Source organism: Schistocerca nitens, chromosome 8 (assembly GCF_023898315.1).
Source record: "Schistocerca nitens isolate TAMUIC-IGC-003100 chromosome 8, iqSchNite1.1, whole genome shotgun sequence".
In the NCBI taxonomy this organism is placed as follows: Eukaryota; Metazoa; Arthropoda; class Insecta; order Orthoptera; family Acrididae; genus Schistocerca; species Schistocerca nitens.
In genome coordinates, this window is record NC_064621.1 from 515931042 (window position 1) to 515948864 (window position 17823).

A 17823-nucleotide genomic window follows, 5' to 3' on the forward strand; every position below is an offset into this window, starting at 1 on the left:
GGCGGAAAATGCACCCAGGAATGTATCCATGCCCAAGAGACGGAGAGCGGGCAGGACTGCAATGCAACGACGAATAAGCTGGCGAAAGGTCTGAACGCAAGATGGACACAATGCACCAAGTAAGGCGCCCTTCCCCAATTGGCTCGCTCTTTGGAAGAATTTTGAGATGTGGTGGTAAAACCCAACAGGCCGAAACGTTTGAGACTCCTTTTAGTCGCCTCTTACGACAGGCAGGAATATCGCGGGTCTATTCTTACCCCCGAACCCGCAGGGGGGCTGAAGGTTATTCTTCAGTTGTAGATCTCTTTGTGGAGTCCTCATGTGCCTCACAACATAGAAACTGAAATCATACACGTGACCTTTCTTGCCAAAAAGGTGTCCAGGTGTGTGAATATTTTCCAGTAACTTACTGGATCTTTGTTCTCAGAGTGACGTAATGGCCAAGTGTCAATCCCAATCCACACAAAACTAGGTAAAAAGTTTCTATTCAAACAGTACCTCCCCCCCCCCCCCCCCAAGTCCAAATATTCATTACTTTAATCCGTACCTAAGCTGCATTCCTGGTTGCAAGCATTATTCCCATTTCTTTCTGAGGGCCAGATCCTACACATGCAATAGTCAGACTGTTCGGCAACTTTTAATTTGTGTAACTTTCGTATTTTTTGTGTTGATGTTAGGATGATGTTTGGATGTATTTCCACTAAAATAAATTTACTACCTGCAGAACTTGACATGTTCAACATGGATGTTGTCATACTCTCTGAAACAAAAAAGAAAGGCCAAGGAGAAGAAGAGCTGGATAATTAAGTACATATCTGGAGTGGGGTATCAAAAGCAGTAAGAGCTAAAGCAGGAGTCTCCATTTGATAAAGAAATCATGGAAAAAAAGAATCACAAATTGGACATTCATCAATCAACATATTATAACTGTTGAAATGACATTATTTGCTAGGGAAGTTGTGATTATTGGCGTATATGCACCCACAAATGACACAAAAGATAAGGAGAATGATACATTCTGGGCCACCCTCAGGGAGACTATTGAAAAAATTCCAAGAAGAAAGGAACTGATTACCATGGGAGACACGAATGGAAAGTAGGAATTAGAGAATTCTGTAGAACAGTACGAAAACATGGACAGGAAGAATATATTGACAATGGGGAATGATTGATTGCAATTTTGGAACAATTTGATCTAAAAATTACCAACACCTTTTTCAAACACAAGGGCAATCATAAATATACTTGGCAAAAGACCACTAAAGAACTTTGTGCTATAATATATTATATTATCATTAGGCAAACAAGTAGTTTCAAGGCAGTCGACATCACATCTTACAGAGGAGCCCAGTGTGGATCAGACCACCATCTAGTAAAAATGAAATCTTTTTGGCCATGGAAAAATGCAAGGAATGATACAAGTAACATAAATAAAATGAACCAGACTGAGAAAGATGAAAATTTACCTTTTAATATTGACAGCCTACAAGACGAAAGTATCAGAACACTCTTTGCGGCCAGGATGGAAAGGAAACTGGTTGAATCTTCTAAAGGAAGTGCAGAGGAAATATATGACTATGTAAAAACTAATGAGAAAATCATAGCAACAGAGATGTTGGGTAAAAAAGATAGCAACCACAACCGTGTAGCACAGTGGTGGTCAGAGCAAATAGAAGTCCTCGTTAGAGAAAAACGAAATGCATTCCTTCAGTGGTTGAATGATAAATCAGAAGAAACAAGATCAATATACAAAGAAAAGAAGAATGAAGTGATGAAAAAAAAAAAGGATGGCAAAAAATGAAGCATGGGAAAGAATATGTGCCAAGGTTAATAGCAAATTAGGATTTGGGAGAGCAAATGAAGCATGGTCAGTATTAAAAGGGCTTCGGCAGAATACAAAAAGCAAAACCAATCTCCAACTGATAAAACAACAGGAATGGGACGAATATTTCCAAAAATTATTGAATGAGGACAGAGAAGAATATCTAGAAGAAGGAACAGTTGAAGAAAATGGACATGAAGATGATGAGATCCAGATTTTAGGAAGTGAAGTACTTCAGGCACTGAGAACAGGAAAGAATGGTAAATCACCTGGACCAGGCAACATCAATCTGGAGTGTCTGAAATATGGTGGTGACAAAATTGTGAAACTGATAACACAGCTCTTCAACAAAATGATACATGGAGATTCAATGCCCGAGATGAAGCTAGGTTACATTAATACCATATTTAAGAAAGGGGATCTCAAAATTTGTGTTACAAACACATTAATGAGGATTTTTGTGAAGACAATTAAAAACAAACTGGAAAAAAAAAATTTAGAACCCAAGAAGAACAATGTGGTTTCATGGCTGGGAGATCATGTGTAGACCATATTTTCACATTACGACAAATTTTGGAGAAACATTGGGTAAAATAAAAAAATATAGGATTAATTTTCATAGATCTAGAAAAAGCATATGATACTGTTCCAAGAAAATTACTTTGGAGAGCACTTCATATGGCAAGCATAAACCCTTCCTTGATTAAAATAATACAACAGATGTGTGAAGATAACATTTGCCAAGTGAAAGTTGGTAATAAACTTTCACAGAAATTTAGAACAAGCAAAGCCCTTTTACAGGGCTGTCCCATGTCACCATCGTTATTTAAAACCTATATGGATATTAACCTTAGAAGATGGTCTTGTAAATGTAATAGTATGGGATTAGAAATAAGAGACAGAGTTTACCTACATCATTTATTGTTTGCTGATGATCAAGTAGTCGCAACACAAGATGGGGAGGATGCTAACTATATGTGCAATCAACTAGCAGTAACATACAAAACTTGGGGTTTGAAGATTAATTACCAAAAAACAGAATACGTCACTAATGATTCAGATGAGCCATACAACGAAGGAAAGAAAATCAAAAAGATAAACATTTTCTGTTATTTGGGATCCATTTTAGAAATCGAGGGAAAATCAAGGTCAGAAATCAATAAAAGAATTGGTGGCGGACGAAGGTCATTGGGGTGCTTAACTGTGTTATGGCGCAGGAATGTAATGAGCAGAACTAAAAAATTAATACACAAATCTATATTAGAGAGTGTGGTTCTGTATGGGACGGAGACCTGGACAATTAACCTGAAGCACATAAAAAAATTACAAGGTCTAGAGATGGACTTTTGGAGAAGATCGGCAAGACTCTTCAGGAAAGAGAAGATAAGGAATATCGAAATAATAAGGAGAATGGAAATAAAAGAAAGAATATCAGGGTGTATACGCGGACAAGGAGAAAAAATTCCAGATTTTTCTCAGATCTCCCGGTTAAAAATACATTTTCTCCCAGGTGAAAATATGCTTTTGCCATGTTAAGTGACAGTATACTTTCCCTAGGAAATGTAAAACTTATCCTTTGATAGGATATGGTTTTATACAGCAGCGTAGAATTTCCCGGCACTTTAGAAAACAATACTCAAGGGGAAAAACATGTTCTGGAAAGATCTTTGATGTGCAGCAACATGTACACTGCATATTTTTGTATTACGAAAGTATAAATTCGAATTCCACCAACAGAAAAATTTAATGGTTTAAATTAATATACATAGTGTTGCTACAAGAAAAACAAAGCTTTCGCATATAATATTTGTCTCAAAGATTAATAAGCTACAAGAGAAGCTAAGCTTTCACTTATAATGTTGATCTGTTTAGCGCATGTTACACTTTAAGATACATCACACAAATACGCCAGAAAATTTTTTAATACCGACATAAATCTCTGATCTTCTGAGCTCGAAATTATTCTAAATGGCTCGTCATCGAAGAGTTGATTTTTAAAAAGAGACCAAACACTCTGTGATTTAAGAAATTCATCGTACATTCTCGCACATAGTTCATCTTGCGTAAAAGGAAATTCACTTTGAAAATAACGCTTTCCAAACTACAGTTCACAATATTTTCCCGTGACCTGTTAGAAATAGATTCATTTCAGCAGTTGCCAGAGAGCGCCAGATAAGTGGTGTCACCTCCCTTGCGCAGCTACGGTGATGTAGGGAGCCCGTATATTCGTACATGTAAAACATTAAAAGATCTCACATTATGTCATAAAAGAAACAAGACATCAGAGGATATTCCAAGAGCATCAGAATTTCGTGAACCAATACAAAAAGCATAGTTCGCCTTACAGTGCACATTCGTGTGTCCAGATTCTCAATGACGTAGGCCTCAACCAGATATGAAGCATTTCAGTGTGGTTTTCGGGACATAAATTTTCTTGGAGTACCAGTACTGTATTATCTCATGTTTGGTTCTTTATTATGGCATAATGCCATATGTGCTAGAAGATGAAAACGTGCACCTGAAATGCAGCAAACAGTTTAAACTAGCCAATAGTGTGGAATAAATTGACTGCCTCAGCAGGAAAGCTTAATAAAAGCCAAATTTATTTATCAAACCAACAAAAATAACTTCATTGTTCTGCAAGGCGATTACTGCTCGACTGTCAGAAAGCTGGAAATAAAATAAAATCTGAAACGAGTAACATAGTTTATCCTTCCGTAATTATGTGAATGTATTTTAATTCACTTGATAACTCCCAGCCACAGAAATCCGTCTTGTTTTCATTTGACGTGAGAGTAGTAAACGAAGAGGAAACAGAAAAATCACTAAATGTAAGAACGGGTCACGTGGACACTACCCACCCCCCCAACTATAACTCAGACTGCTCTGCGCATCAGAACGTCAAAAGTTAAAAACAAAAATACTTTTAAAAAATAAGTTCATTTTGTAGCGCACATCTTTCTGTAGAGTCTGATACATAAAACATGCATCTTCGAGGAAATGTAAGACACGTTATTTGGTTTTAAGTGTGCAGTGAGGTGCCACGCATTTTCAAACAACATTGTTATACCGCACGTCACTGTATTTCGCTCTGTGGAACTCAAACGTGTATAGTTTGTAATGGATGCCATCAAACTATTTCAGGACAGTGGAAATTAAAATGTCCTGTAGCGCCTCTCCTACTCCCAGTCGGCCGGTTTAACATCCTGCTCCCCCCCTCACAATTAATACTGGATAGGATTATTTGTAACCAGGAGAACAAGAACTCTTCAGAAAAACTGGACTCTCTAATAACTTGCTTTTCTGTGTGACATAAAATTAAAATAGGTCACCTAAAACCAGTAAAGACAAAAGACAGGTTCTTTCTAATCTTGTTACAGCTTTACATGGCGTGCTTTCCTTCCTGCGAAAGGACTATTACCTTATCAAAGTTCGTCCTACATGAAAAATATAAATGTCGTTGTCTAATACTGAAAAAGCTGCTAATACAAATAGTACCCAAGACTGGTGTGGTTTCTCCATCTGATTACGTCTATTTTGTCACTGTGTGCTGGAAAAACAAAATAGGCCTTTCCAATATTTCAGCAACTGTAACACACCAAATAAGCGAGACTGTTTTGGCAACAATGATCATTTTTATAATTATTCATGAAGTACCAATACGAAATACCTATTTGGCTTACTACAAGCAAAAAGCTTTACGTTAGGAAACAGTTTCACATTTCATTCATACACTCCAGTTTCTCATGCACGAGACCGAAAAGTAGTAGAACAAAATTTTTGTATAAATTTGCAATCGTCATATTCTTCCATAATTTGTGTGATGTCCTTGTTTCTTCTCCTTCGTCGTTCTAACAAACAGTCTTGTCATCACTAATTCTGTAACTATTCCTACCACTGTCAAAATTCATTCTCCGGTTAGCTCCACTAACCCTGCCACAATCATCGGTTTAGTTATCCAGCGATTACTCTCCGGTTAGGCGTTATTAAGTATTCGCACAATGCGTTTTCCACGCTACTCGCAGAATGGAACTTAAGCGGCTGCTAGCCGGGGACTACAAATGGCCCTGTCTCATGTAGCAATCTGGCCAAAAAATTCACTTTCTTGGATAAACCGAGAAGATAATACGTAATCTTTTTTACCTGTTAGTCGTTTATTTCCAATCTGGTGGTCTGAATCTATGGATTTCGCTAGTAATTATAACAACGCTGAACATTTGAAAAACAAATCAACCACATAAACAGGTAGCACTTGGCATTCACCGGTTCGACTTTATTCCGCTTATCTTGTATAGCCCAGTCCCGTTTTGTCTGCAGAAAGTTTATTTCTAGATGTGACGAGGATTCCCCTGGCAGAGACATTATGTACACATTGCAAGCATTCAAAAATCAACTTACGATTCATTCAGAAACCAATTTTAGAATGTGTTCAAAAACCAGCAGGGGTGCGTTTCAATATCATATGAATAATCGATAGACCGACATGCAGTGGATGCTAGGTGCTTTGTGGAACAAGATTTTTTTTCTCAACAATATGAATTTGCCCCCTCCCCCCAAAATTGCCGTCCAGTTCATATACCCTGGTTTGCCCTCACTCTCCACTAGATTCATGCCTGCTGCACACACATGAATCTGGCAACTTGGGCGCGCCAGTAAAATTTTTCCAGGTACCATGTGGCTGTTTGCTGCTACTGCTGCTTACACAGCCAACAGCCACATTTCTGTAGCCAGAAGTGGGAGAAGGTACTACTCATACGCGACTCAACTGCGCGTGTGCATGAGCCTGCTCGTAATTGATTAAATGAGTCTAATGTAAACAGTTGTGACGTCACGCTCATCGAAGGCAATTTCTTGTTATGAAGCATTGCAGTCTTCCGAAAGCCTTTGACACATTTTGCTGTTGGTAGACACTTGTATGAGCACTGTGTTATTTTATATGGCGCATTTCCTTTGCAATTTAAGTTTTATTTTCATTTTTTTCTCTCGTTCATGTTTTAATGCTGCAGTATTATTCTACAGTAACCGGATACAGTAATATCCTTTGTTAGAGTAACGGTTCTTACCAGTCAAAATTACAAAACTTTAACTGAAAACTAAAACAACTAAAATTCCCGGAATTCTAAAAAATTCCCTGGTATTTCCCGGATCTCCCGGGTCGTATACACACTGAATATATGACGTAATGGACAAGAAGGAATTACAGTGGTACAGACATGTACGACAAATGGAGGAAGCCAGAATACCAAACCTGATACTGGAGTGGGAACTGGAGGGGAGAAGAAGAAGACGACGACTTATGACCATCTGATTCCAAAATGTGCAGCACACAATGAGGAGAATGGGTGCAGAGGAAGAGGACACACAAGATCGAAACACCTGGAGGAATTTAGTTCAAAAACGTTTTATCTTTGTATAGTAATTTCCGAGTAAATTATTATGTTGGAGATAAGCCTATGTAACGAGGAAAAGCTCAAAATAATAAATAAATAATAACTTCTGCATTTGGAGAATGCATCTCAGAACACCAGCACAAAAAGTTTTAAAGCGCTGAAGAAAGAGGGCATATGGACAGCTACACAAATGTGAAAAAAAAGCTTAAAAGTTTCTCCCAACCATTAAATCCTTGTAAATTTAACTTAAATGTTGAGAAAACTAGATTAACATAGGTATTACTACTTAAGATACGATTAACTTTCCAAATATGTAGAAGCCTTTTTATTACTACACTACTGGCCATTAAAACTGCTACACCAAGAAGATGATGTGCTGCAGATGTGAAATTTAACCGACAGGAAGAAGATACTGTGATATGAAAATGATTAGCTTTTCAGAGCATTCACACAAGGTTGGCGCTGGTGGCGACACCTACAACGTGCTGACACGAGGAAAGTTTCCAACTGATTTTTCATACACAAACAGCAGTTGACTGGCGTTGCCTGGTGAAACATTGTTGTCATGCCTCCTGTAAGGAGGAGAAATGCGTACCATAACATTTCCAACTTTGATAAAGGTCGGATTGTAGCCTTTTGTGATTACGGTTTATCGTATCGTGACATTGCTTCTCGCGTTGGTCGAGATCCAATGACTGTTAGCAGAATATGGAATCAGTGGGTTCAGGAGGGTAATACGGAACGCCGTGCTGGATCCCAACAGCCTCGTATCACTAGCAGTCAAGATGACTGGCATCTTATCCGCATGGCTGGAACGAATTGTGCAGCCACGTCTCTATCCCTGAGTCAACAGATGGGGATGTTTGCAAGACAACAACCATCTGCACAAACAGTTCGACGACGTTTGCAGTAGCACGGACAATCAGCTTGGAGACCATGGCTGCAATTACCATTGACGCTGCATTACAGACAGGAGCGCCTACGATGGTGTACTCAACGACGAACCTGGGTGCACGAATGGCAAAAATGTCATTTTTTCAGATGAATCCAGGTTCTGTTTACAGCATCATGATGGTCACATCCGTGTCTGGTGACATCGCGGTGAACACACATTGAAAGCATGTATTCGTCATCGCCATACTGGCTTATCACCCAGCATGATGGTATGGGGTGCCATTGGTTACACGTCTCCGTCACCTCTTGTTCGCATTGACGGCACTTTGAACAGTGGATGTTACATTTCAGATGTGTTACGAACCGTGGCTCTACCCTTCATTCGATCCCCGCAAAACCCTACATTTCAGCAGGATAATGCATGACCGCATGTTGCAGGTTCTGTACGGACCTTTCTGGATACAGAAAATGTTCGACTGCTGCCCTGGCCAGCACATTCTCCAGATCTCTCACCAATTGAAAACGTCTGGTCAATGGTGGCCGAGCAACTGGCTCGTCACAATACGTCAGTCATTACTCTTGATGAAGTGTGGTATCGTGTTGAAGCTACATGCACAGCTGTACCTGTACACGCCATCCAAGCTCTGTTTGCCTCAATGTCCAGGCGTATCAAGGCCGTTATTACGGCAAGAGGTGGTTGTTCTGGGTACTGATTTCTCATGATCTATGCACCCAAAATGTTTGAAAATGTAATCACATGTCAGTTCTAGTATAATATATTTATCCAATGAATACCCATTTATCATCTGCATTTCTTCTTGGTGTAGCAATTTTAATGGCCTGTAGTGTATCATCAAATATGATATCACTTCGCACTTAATACACAGTTAAAACTGATTTTAGAACTAACAAATATGTTGTCACCACGAAGATGAAAAAACAAGACAATTAACAGACCAGGAAAATCACATAAGAAAGATGAAAATAAAAATGAAAATTCCCTCAAATTCAAAGATATTTTCAACAGCATAAAATTAGCAACAAAGATGAGACATTAATGCATTCAGTCCATTGTTATCTGTTAGTAGTGGCCTACCTCCATCTTCAGAGTATTAGTAATTTATTTTTATGTCTATACATTCAGAATGCAATGATTCCTTGTATTTTTTAGATTGGTATTTTGACAATGAAAAACTACAAAACACAACAAAAGAATAAAATACTCAAAAAGGCAGCTTACAAATCAGAAGAGAGATGCTATAATACGGACAATGCTTTAATGATGTCTCAATGACTTATTTGCATATTTACCTCACATGACTGTTTCGATTCAAGCAGTTTTAAAATAGTATCCTGAATAGCTGATTGTAGAAAACCAGTGCAGACAGATTTCATATATAAGTCCATAAGGGTAGTTGTGAGAGATGCTGCTCGGAAAAGCGTAGATGTTTCTTCTTCTTTCTCGATCTCAGCTTCATTTAGTGCTTTCAGTAGGTCAGCTTCCTTCCTTTCATACCTGCATACAAAATTATCACACTATATCAACTGCTTCCACAAAAATCTTTTAATTATTTACACGAAGATATTTACATAAACAGTACACAGTTAAACTGACTGTAAACTCAGCATTTTCACACTACTAGGAATACGAATACTTCTCTATAATTAAAGCTGTCCCTAAAACAAAGTTTGGTTTGAACACCACAAAGTTTATTAGGCACATTCGTATACTAGGTGGTATGTCCTTGCCTTCCTCCAACCTTTTGGACTGCTTCACCCAGCCAGTTCAATGGCGACTTATAGTTTAAAACGGATTACAAAACAAGAGGTTGTTGTTGTTGTTGTTGTGGTCTTCAGTCCTGAGACTGGTTTGATGCAGCTCTTCATGCTACTCTATCCTCTGCAAGCTTCTTCATCTCCCAGTACCTACTGCAACCTACATCCTTCTGAATCTGCTTGGTGTATTCATCTCTTGGTCTCCCTCTACGATTTTTACCCTCCACGCTGCCCTCCAATGCTAAATTTGTGATCCCTTGATGCCTCAGAACATGTCCTACCAACCGGTCCCTTCTTCTAGTCAAGTTGTGCCACAAACTTCTCTTCTCCCCAATCCTCTTCAACAGCTCCTCATTAGTTATGTGATCTACCCATCTGATCTTCAGCATTCTTCTGTAGCACCACGATTTTAAAGCTTCTATTCTCTTCTTGTCCAAACTATTTATCGTCCATGTTTCACTTCCATACAAATACTTTCAGAAACGACTTCCTGACATTTAAATCGATACTCGATGTTAACAAATTTCTCTTCTTCAGAAATGCTTTCCTTGCCATTGCCAGTCTACATTTTATATCCTCTCTACTTCGACCATCATCAGTTATTTTGCTCCCCAAGTGTCCCATTTCCTAATCTAATACCCTCAGCATCACCCGACTTAATTCGACTACATTCCATTACCCTCGTTTTGCTTTTGTTGATGTTCATTTTATATCCTCCTTTCAAGACACTATCCATTCCATTCAACTGCTCTTCCAAGTCCTTTGCTGTCTCTGACAGAATTACAATGTCATCGGCGAACCTCAAAGTTTTTATTTCTTCTCCATGGCATTTAATACCTACTCCGAATTTTCCTTTTGTTTCCTTCACTGCTTGCTCAATACACAGATTGAATAACATTGGGGAGAGGCTACAACCCTGTCTCACTCCTTTCCCAACCAGTGCTTCCCTTTCATGCCCCTCGACTCTTATAACTGCCATTTGGTTTCTATACAAATTGTAAATAGCCTTTCGCTTCCTATATTTTACCCCTGCCACCTTCAGAATTTGAAAGAGAGTATTCCAGTCAACATTGTCAAAAGCTTTATCTAAGTCCACAAATGCTAGAAATGTAGGTTTGCCTTTCCTTAATCTAGCTTCCAAGATAAGTCGTAGGGTTTCTAAGATAAGTCGTACGGTCAGTATTGCCTCACGTGTTCCAATATTTCTACGGAATCCAAACTGATCTTCCCCGAGGTCGGCTTCTACCAGTTTTTCCATTTGTCTGTAAAGAATCCACGTTAGTATTTTGCAGCCGTAACTTACTAAACTGATAGTTCGGTAATTTTCACATCTGTCAACACCTGATTTGTTTGGGATTTGAATTATTATATTCTTCTTGAAGTCTGAGGGTATTTCACATGTCTCTTACATCTTGCTCACCAGATGGTAGAGTTTTGTCAGGACTGGCTCTCCCAAGGCTATCAGTAGTTCTAATGGAATGTTGTCTACTCCCGGGGCCTTGTTTCGACTTAGGTCTTTCAGTGCTCTGTCAAACTCTTCACGCAGTATCATATCTCCCATTTCATCTTCATCTACATCCTCTTCTATTTCCATAATATTGTCCTCAAGTACATCGCCCTTGTATAGACCCTCTATATACTCCCTCCACCTTTCTGCTTTCCCTTCTTTGCTTAGAGCTGGGTTTTCATCTGAGCTCTTAATATTCATACAAGTGGTTCTCTTTTCTCCAAAGGTCTCTTTAATTTTCCTGTAGGCAGTATCTATCTTACCCCTAGTGAGATAAGCCTCTACATCCTTATATTTGTTCTCCAGCCATCCCTGCTTAGCCATTTTGCACTTCCTGTCGATCTCATTTTTGAGACGTTTGTATTCCTTTTTGCCTGCTTCATTTACTGCATTTTTATATTTTATCCTTTCATCAATTAAATTCAATATCTGTTCTGTTACCCAAGGATTTCTACTAGCCCTCGTCTTTTTACCTACTTGATCTTCTGCTGCCTTGACTATTTCATCTCTCAAAGCTACCCATTATTCTTCTAATGTGTTTCTTTCCCCCTTCTTATCAATCGTTCCCTAATGCTCTCTCTGTAACTCTCTACAACCTCTGGTTCTTTCAGTTTATCCAGGTCCCATCTCCTTGAATTTCCACCTTTTTTGCAGTTTCTTCAGTTTTAATCTACAGTTCATAACCAATAGATTGTGGTCAGAGTCCACATCTGCCCCTGGAAATGTCTTGCACTTTAAAATCTGATTCCTAAAGCTATCTGAAACCTTCCAGTGTCTCTAGGCCTCTTCCACATAGACAACATTCTTTCATGATTCCTAATCCAAGTGTTAGCTATGATTAAGTTATGATCTGTGCAAAATTCTACCAGGCGGCTTCCTCTTTCATTCCTTACCCCCATTCCACAGTCACCTACTAGTTTTCCTTCTCTTCCTTTTCCTACTATCGAATTTCACTCCTCCATGACTATTAAATTTTCGTCTTCCTCCACTATCTGAATAATTTCTTTTGTTTCATCATACATTTCTTCAACCTCTTCATCATCTGCGGAGCTAGATGCCATAAACTTGCACTACTGTGGTAGGCGTGGGCTTCGTGTCTATCTTGGCTACAATAATATGTTCACTATGCTGTTCTTAGTAGCTTACCTGTGCTGCTATTTTTTTTTTATTCATTATCAAACCTACTCCTGCATTACTCCTGTTTGACTTTGTATTTATAACCCTGAAGTCTAGTTCCTCCTGCCACCTAACTTCAGTAATTCCCACTATATCTAACTTTAATCTATCCATTTCCCTTTTTAAATTTTTTAACCTACCTGCCCGATTACGAGATCTGACATTCCACACTCCGATCCGTAGAATGCCAGTTTTGTTTCTCCTGATAAAGATGTTCTCCTGAGTCGTTGCTGCCCAGAGATCCAAGTGGGGTACTATTTTACCTCCAGAATATTTTACCCAGGAGGACACTATCATCATGTAACCATTCAGTAAACCAGCATGTCCTTGGGAAAAATTATGGCTGTAGTTTCCCCTTGCTTTCAGCCGCTCGCAGTACCAGCACAGCAAAGCCATTCTGGTTAATGTTACAAGGCCAGATCAGTCAACCATCCAGACTGTTGCCCCTGTTGTTGTTGTTGTTGTTGTGGTCTTCAGTCCTGAGACTGGTTTGATGCAGCTCTCCATGCTACTCTATCCTGTGCAAGCTTCTTCATCTCCCAGTACCTACTGCAACCTACATCCTTCTGAATCTGCTTAGTGTATTCATCTCTGTTGCCACTACAACTACTGAAAAGGCTGCTGCCCTTCTTCAGGAACCTCACTTTTGTCCATTGTGGTTGCACCTACGGTATGGCTATCTGTATTGCTGTGGCATAGAAGCCTCCCCACCAATGGCAAGGTCCAAGGTTCATGGGGGGAGTAAGCAAGTATAAATACGAAAACTACCAAATTAGCAGAAAAAAAACAAAATTGCCAAAAAATAACACTAATAATAACAATAATTTTGTGGCTCACTGGCCTGGTGCAAGTCATAAAATAAAAAATAACACTGAAACTGATAATAAAATAGAATGATTATTTCCTGTCTCAAGCAATAAGTGACACAGAAAGTCTTAGAATCAACTGAGAATCGACCCTGGGCCTTTGGATTTGCTACCCTGTAGTGGCCCACACACTCCTCTATACTATCAACAATACTTTCTACACAAAACTTTACAAAAGTAGGAAGTTCCGGTTTCATAATGTGTTGATGTTTCTTCTATTCTTCAAAATTTCAGTAATATTTCTAAAAAACCTTTCAGCACCATTTAGGTTATAAACTTGATGAACTCAAGTGTTATTTTGTGTGTATTTCATTTTTGGGCTTTGATTTCACAGAATGATATACGAATAATAGTGTAACGTAAATTTTAGAATCACATGTTAACATAACATTAGACACAATGGGAGTAACTATTTATGACTAGCTGTTAACAAAAGCAACTGGACTGAATCAACAGACTTACGAATGAAGGAAATAGATACGTGGCAGATCTTGAGCATTCAAAACAGCTCTGTTTGTACAGTATAGACATAGTTATGCTGACTAAGAACAAGAAATATATCTAACTTTTATGTGGAACATCTGTTTGTTAAGGCATGTCATCAAATCATTTTTTGTGAGTGGTTTACGGCGGAAAATGGCCCTACAGAACTGCTGAGCTTTGTGTTGGTGTCAGAGCTTACAATACACAATTCTTGAACTATCATGAGTCTCTTGACACCTTGATTATAGTAGCAAGTGGATTATACTTCACAATACTTTGTTATGAGAAATGAGCAATGGAACTGTATTATGAGACCATGAGACTACTACAGTCTATAGCTTCTTGTGGCAGTAAGTATACTGTTATCTCGTATGTTGCGTGGACTTTTAAATGGCAACCTCTTGAATATCTGTAACCTGCATTATGTAGAAAAACAGCCATCCCACCTAAGTGGACAACACAGCACCTTCCCACGGTGCAGTGGTATCAGTAGGACCAAAATGCATTTTTTACAAATACAAGGATCTTATCCCTGTGAAAGGAGATTCAGTTCCAAATGTGTACTGCACCCATTAACTTCTCACTGCTGCGTCAGAGCAGTTATTAACAGTAATGGCTTTCCGTGCCTTTATCCTTATCTTGTTACCAAATTGGAGAACCTATGATGGTTCCTTCATTGTACATGGACTCTGTAGAAATGTAATCAGATTTTTCTGACACAACTAAGACTTCCTGTAAGATTGCCTCTGTCTGTGGAGATATTAACTTTTTGCATTAGTTTATTCACAGTAGTAGCAAAAGACATTCAATAATTAGGGAAATGTTGTGATTTGTGTGATTTTATTGCTTTGCTGTTTTGTATGAATTTATTCACTTGAATTTTTTGGATCTTCTTCACGTTCAAGTAATATCACAATCCTGATTCTAGATGGTGTAATTGTCACTACAATTAATGCACAACTAACGAGACTAACTTGTGGTGCCAGGTTCAGAGGCTATTTGCCTATGATTTCTACATGTTGCCTAAACCTTATAAGTGTTTAAGTGATAAATCATGACTTTAAAGTACTCTGGAAGAACAGAGTCAGCTGAAATGTTGCCATCTTCCACAACATTCTCTTAGCCTTTTCCATAACAATATGAAACTGATGGAAAGTTGACGTAAGAGAAGAATAGGTGTTTTATAAAAAAGCCTACAGTTGAGGCTGAGAAAAATAAGGGAGCTAGACTGTCAGATAGAGAATGTAGAGGATCAGGTGGCCAAAGTACATGAGTAAGGGAGATCATAACAGAAATCACCTACCAGCCTACTAGGATCATACACTCTAGTAGCGGCAATGAAGGGGGTCAATTAATAAGTATCTCATCTGCAGTTTTAGATCTTGTAGCTGGAGTAATTAGACTTTCCCATTGACATTCCTATGTCTACCTTTAGCTATGGCTGTGATTAATTTAAATAGGAGTAGTGCACTGGATGCCAGTTATGTAATGCACTGAACAATTTATAATATTCTATGTAGTACTAATGATGAAGAAGATTAGTAATTATATTACTTTTCTATGAGATGACAATGCTTTATACTTAATTTTTATTACAAATAATGATATACAAGGGTAGTTACTACTTTCTACTGGATAGGTGGTAATAGTAATAGTTGTATGGAGTGTTTAAATTAGATGGCACACTAATATTGCTGATATATCATAATTATTGTTATGCACAAAGTATAAATGGTACCTGACAATCAGGAGAACATAGCTGATGGAAAACAACTAAAGGAGAGTACAAAAAGCAATCAGAGGATTGATGTAACAAGTTTCTATAACAAGGAGCTAAATCTAATTCAAGTACTTTGTGGGTGATGCTGCTAGTGTATGTACTGCAGGACTGGCAACCACCACTATCCTCCAGTGTGCCACTGAAGTACAAGGAGGGCAGCTGGGGTGGAGGGGGAAGGGAATCCACCTTTAGGTTGGGTTGTTTTGGGGAAGGAGACCAGACAGCGAGGTCATCAGTCTCATCAGATTAGGGAAGGACGGGGAAGGAAGATGGCTGTGCCCTTTCAAAGGAACCATCCTGGCTTTTGCCTGAAGTGGTTTAGAGAAATCACGGAAAACCTAAATCAGGATGGCCGGACACAGGATTGAACCGTTGTCCTCCCGAATGCGAGTTCAGTGTGCTAGCCACTCCGCCACTTCGCTCGGTCCCACCTTTAGGGTCTATCTTCTATCCTCCTTCGGCTCAGGCTCCCTTGATCTTCCTTTTTCTATCACTTCTTCCTCTCTCTGAGCGACTGTATCTCTCTACTGCTTTTCCCACATTCAAATACTGCCACTGCGGCACACTACTCATCTGTCACACTGAATTCCAAATGAGCAGCAATCCTCTTGGTACCCCCTTCTGAAATTCTATTGAAGAAACACATCTTTTTGTCATAGGATCCCTATGGACAGTGTGGTGCTCTTATGTTAGGATAATTAATATATTTATATGATGTGAAAGACTAGAGTTTTGAGGCGATAAACATCCCTCTAGAAGAGTAGTACATATCCCTACACATTCTTACAAATGATACTCATAACATAAAGTTATTTTATAAATGGTTGAATTTAGAGGTACCGATACTGTGTGGAGAAGCTATATTAGTCCACAGCTCATGGTCTCCCAAGCACGGGGTCCCGGGTTGGATTCCTGGCGGGGTAAGGAATCTTCACCTGCCTCCAGATGACTGGGTGTTGTGTTGTCATCATCATCATCATCATCATCATCATCATCATCCATCCCCATTACAGCCGGAGGAAGGCAATGGCAAACCACCTCCACTAGGACATCGCCTAGTACAGCAGTGTGGGTCTCCTGCATTGTCCCATATGCTCTGTTATGGAGTATGAGACTTCATCGTCATCAAGCTATATTAAGGAACAATGTGCACTTTCAACATGGGATGGCTATAGCACTGATTTCACAAGAGGAAATACCTACTTGGACGCACAAATATGTATTCCATGGATCGCTGACCTCACCAGTCTGCCCTGGAGATTCACAGACTACCAAAGCATTGTAATACTAACAATGAAGGAATGCTGCCAGATGCAAAGGAATGGACTTTTGCCAGACTACTATTATCCTGCATACAGAATGTTGACACTAGTCATATAATGCAGTTCTTACATTTAGTGATGAGATAATACACAATTCGTTAACTCAAAAGTAGTATCACAAGTTACTCCTAGAAATGTGGTCTAACTGGATTTTAAAGCAATTAGAAAAAAGTCGGAGAGAACAACTTGTCACACCAAGATAAAACAGATAATACATCATTGGAAGAAATAGTTACAACACATAAGATGAATCATGAGGCAGCATGTTTGCTGTAAGCTATAATTTTACTATGAAAATATTGTCAAGGTTTTTAATTTGATTTTTTATATTAAAAAAGAGCTGACTTATCCCCTTAGGAGAATTCTTATGTCAGAATTTGCACTAAATAACAGTTGTAGCTTCAAGTATTTAACTGTTTTATGCTAAATGAAAATTTTTAAAGTAGGGGGAAAGAAAAATAAATATCTATTACTTCCCTAATGAAACAGTTCTATTTTTATGAGAATAACTTTGTTAAACAACGGAAAATCTAGGATGGAATGTCGCAATGTTACATTGGAATAAGTATCAATATAATGAAAGGAATAGTTGCTACTCATAGTATAGCAGAGATGCTGAGTCGCAGAAGGGCACAACAAAAAGACCGTCGGACAATTAGCTTCTGGTCAACAAAGCCTTTGTCAAAATTAGACAACACACACACACACACACACACACAAGCGCGAGCACGCACACGCACGCGCACGCACACACACACACACACACACACACACACACACACACACACACACACACACACACACACA

The 17823-nt window shown here is 38.9% G+C and overlaps 1 protein-coding gene across 3 annotated transcripts in view; it reads right to left on the reverse strand.

The window, feature by feature from the left end:
• Positions 1-17823, reverse strand: part of LOC126198583 (ras GTPase-activating protein 1) — a 162152-nt gene that overhangs the window by 71835 nt on the left and 72494 nt on the right. For all 3 annotated transcript variants that reach the window (XR_007540087.1, XM_049935021.1, XM_049935023.1), the window contains exon 13: positions 9418-9622. Coding sequence is in view for 2 of the 3 variants with exons in the window: in XM_049935021.1 (XP_049790978.1) it covers positions 9418-9622 (205 nt within the window). In the remaining variant the exon portion in view is untranslated. The remainder of the gene's footprint in view (positions 1-9417; positions 9623-17823) is intronic.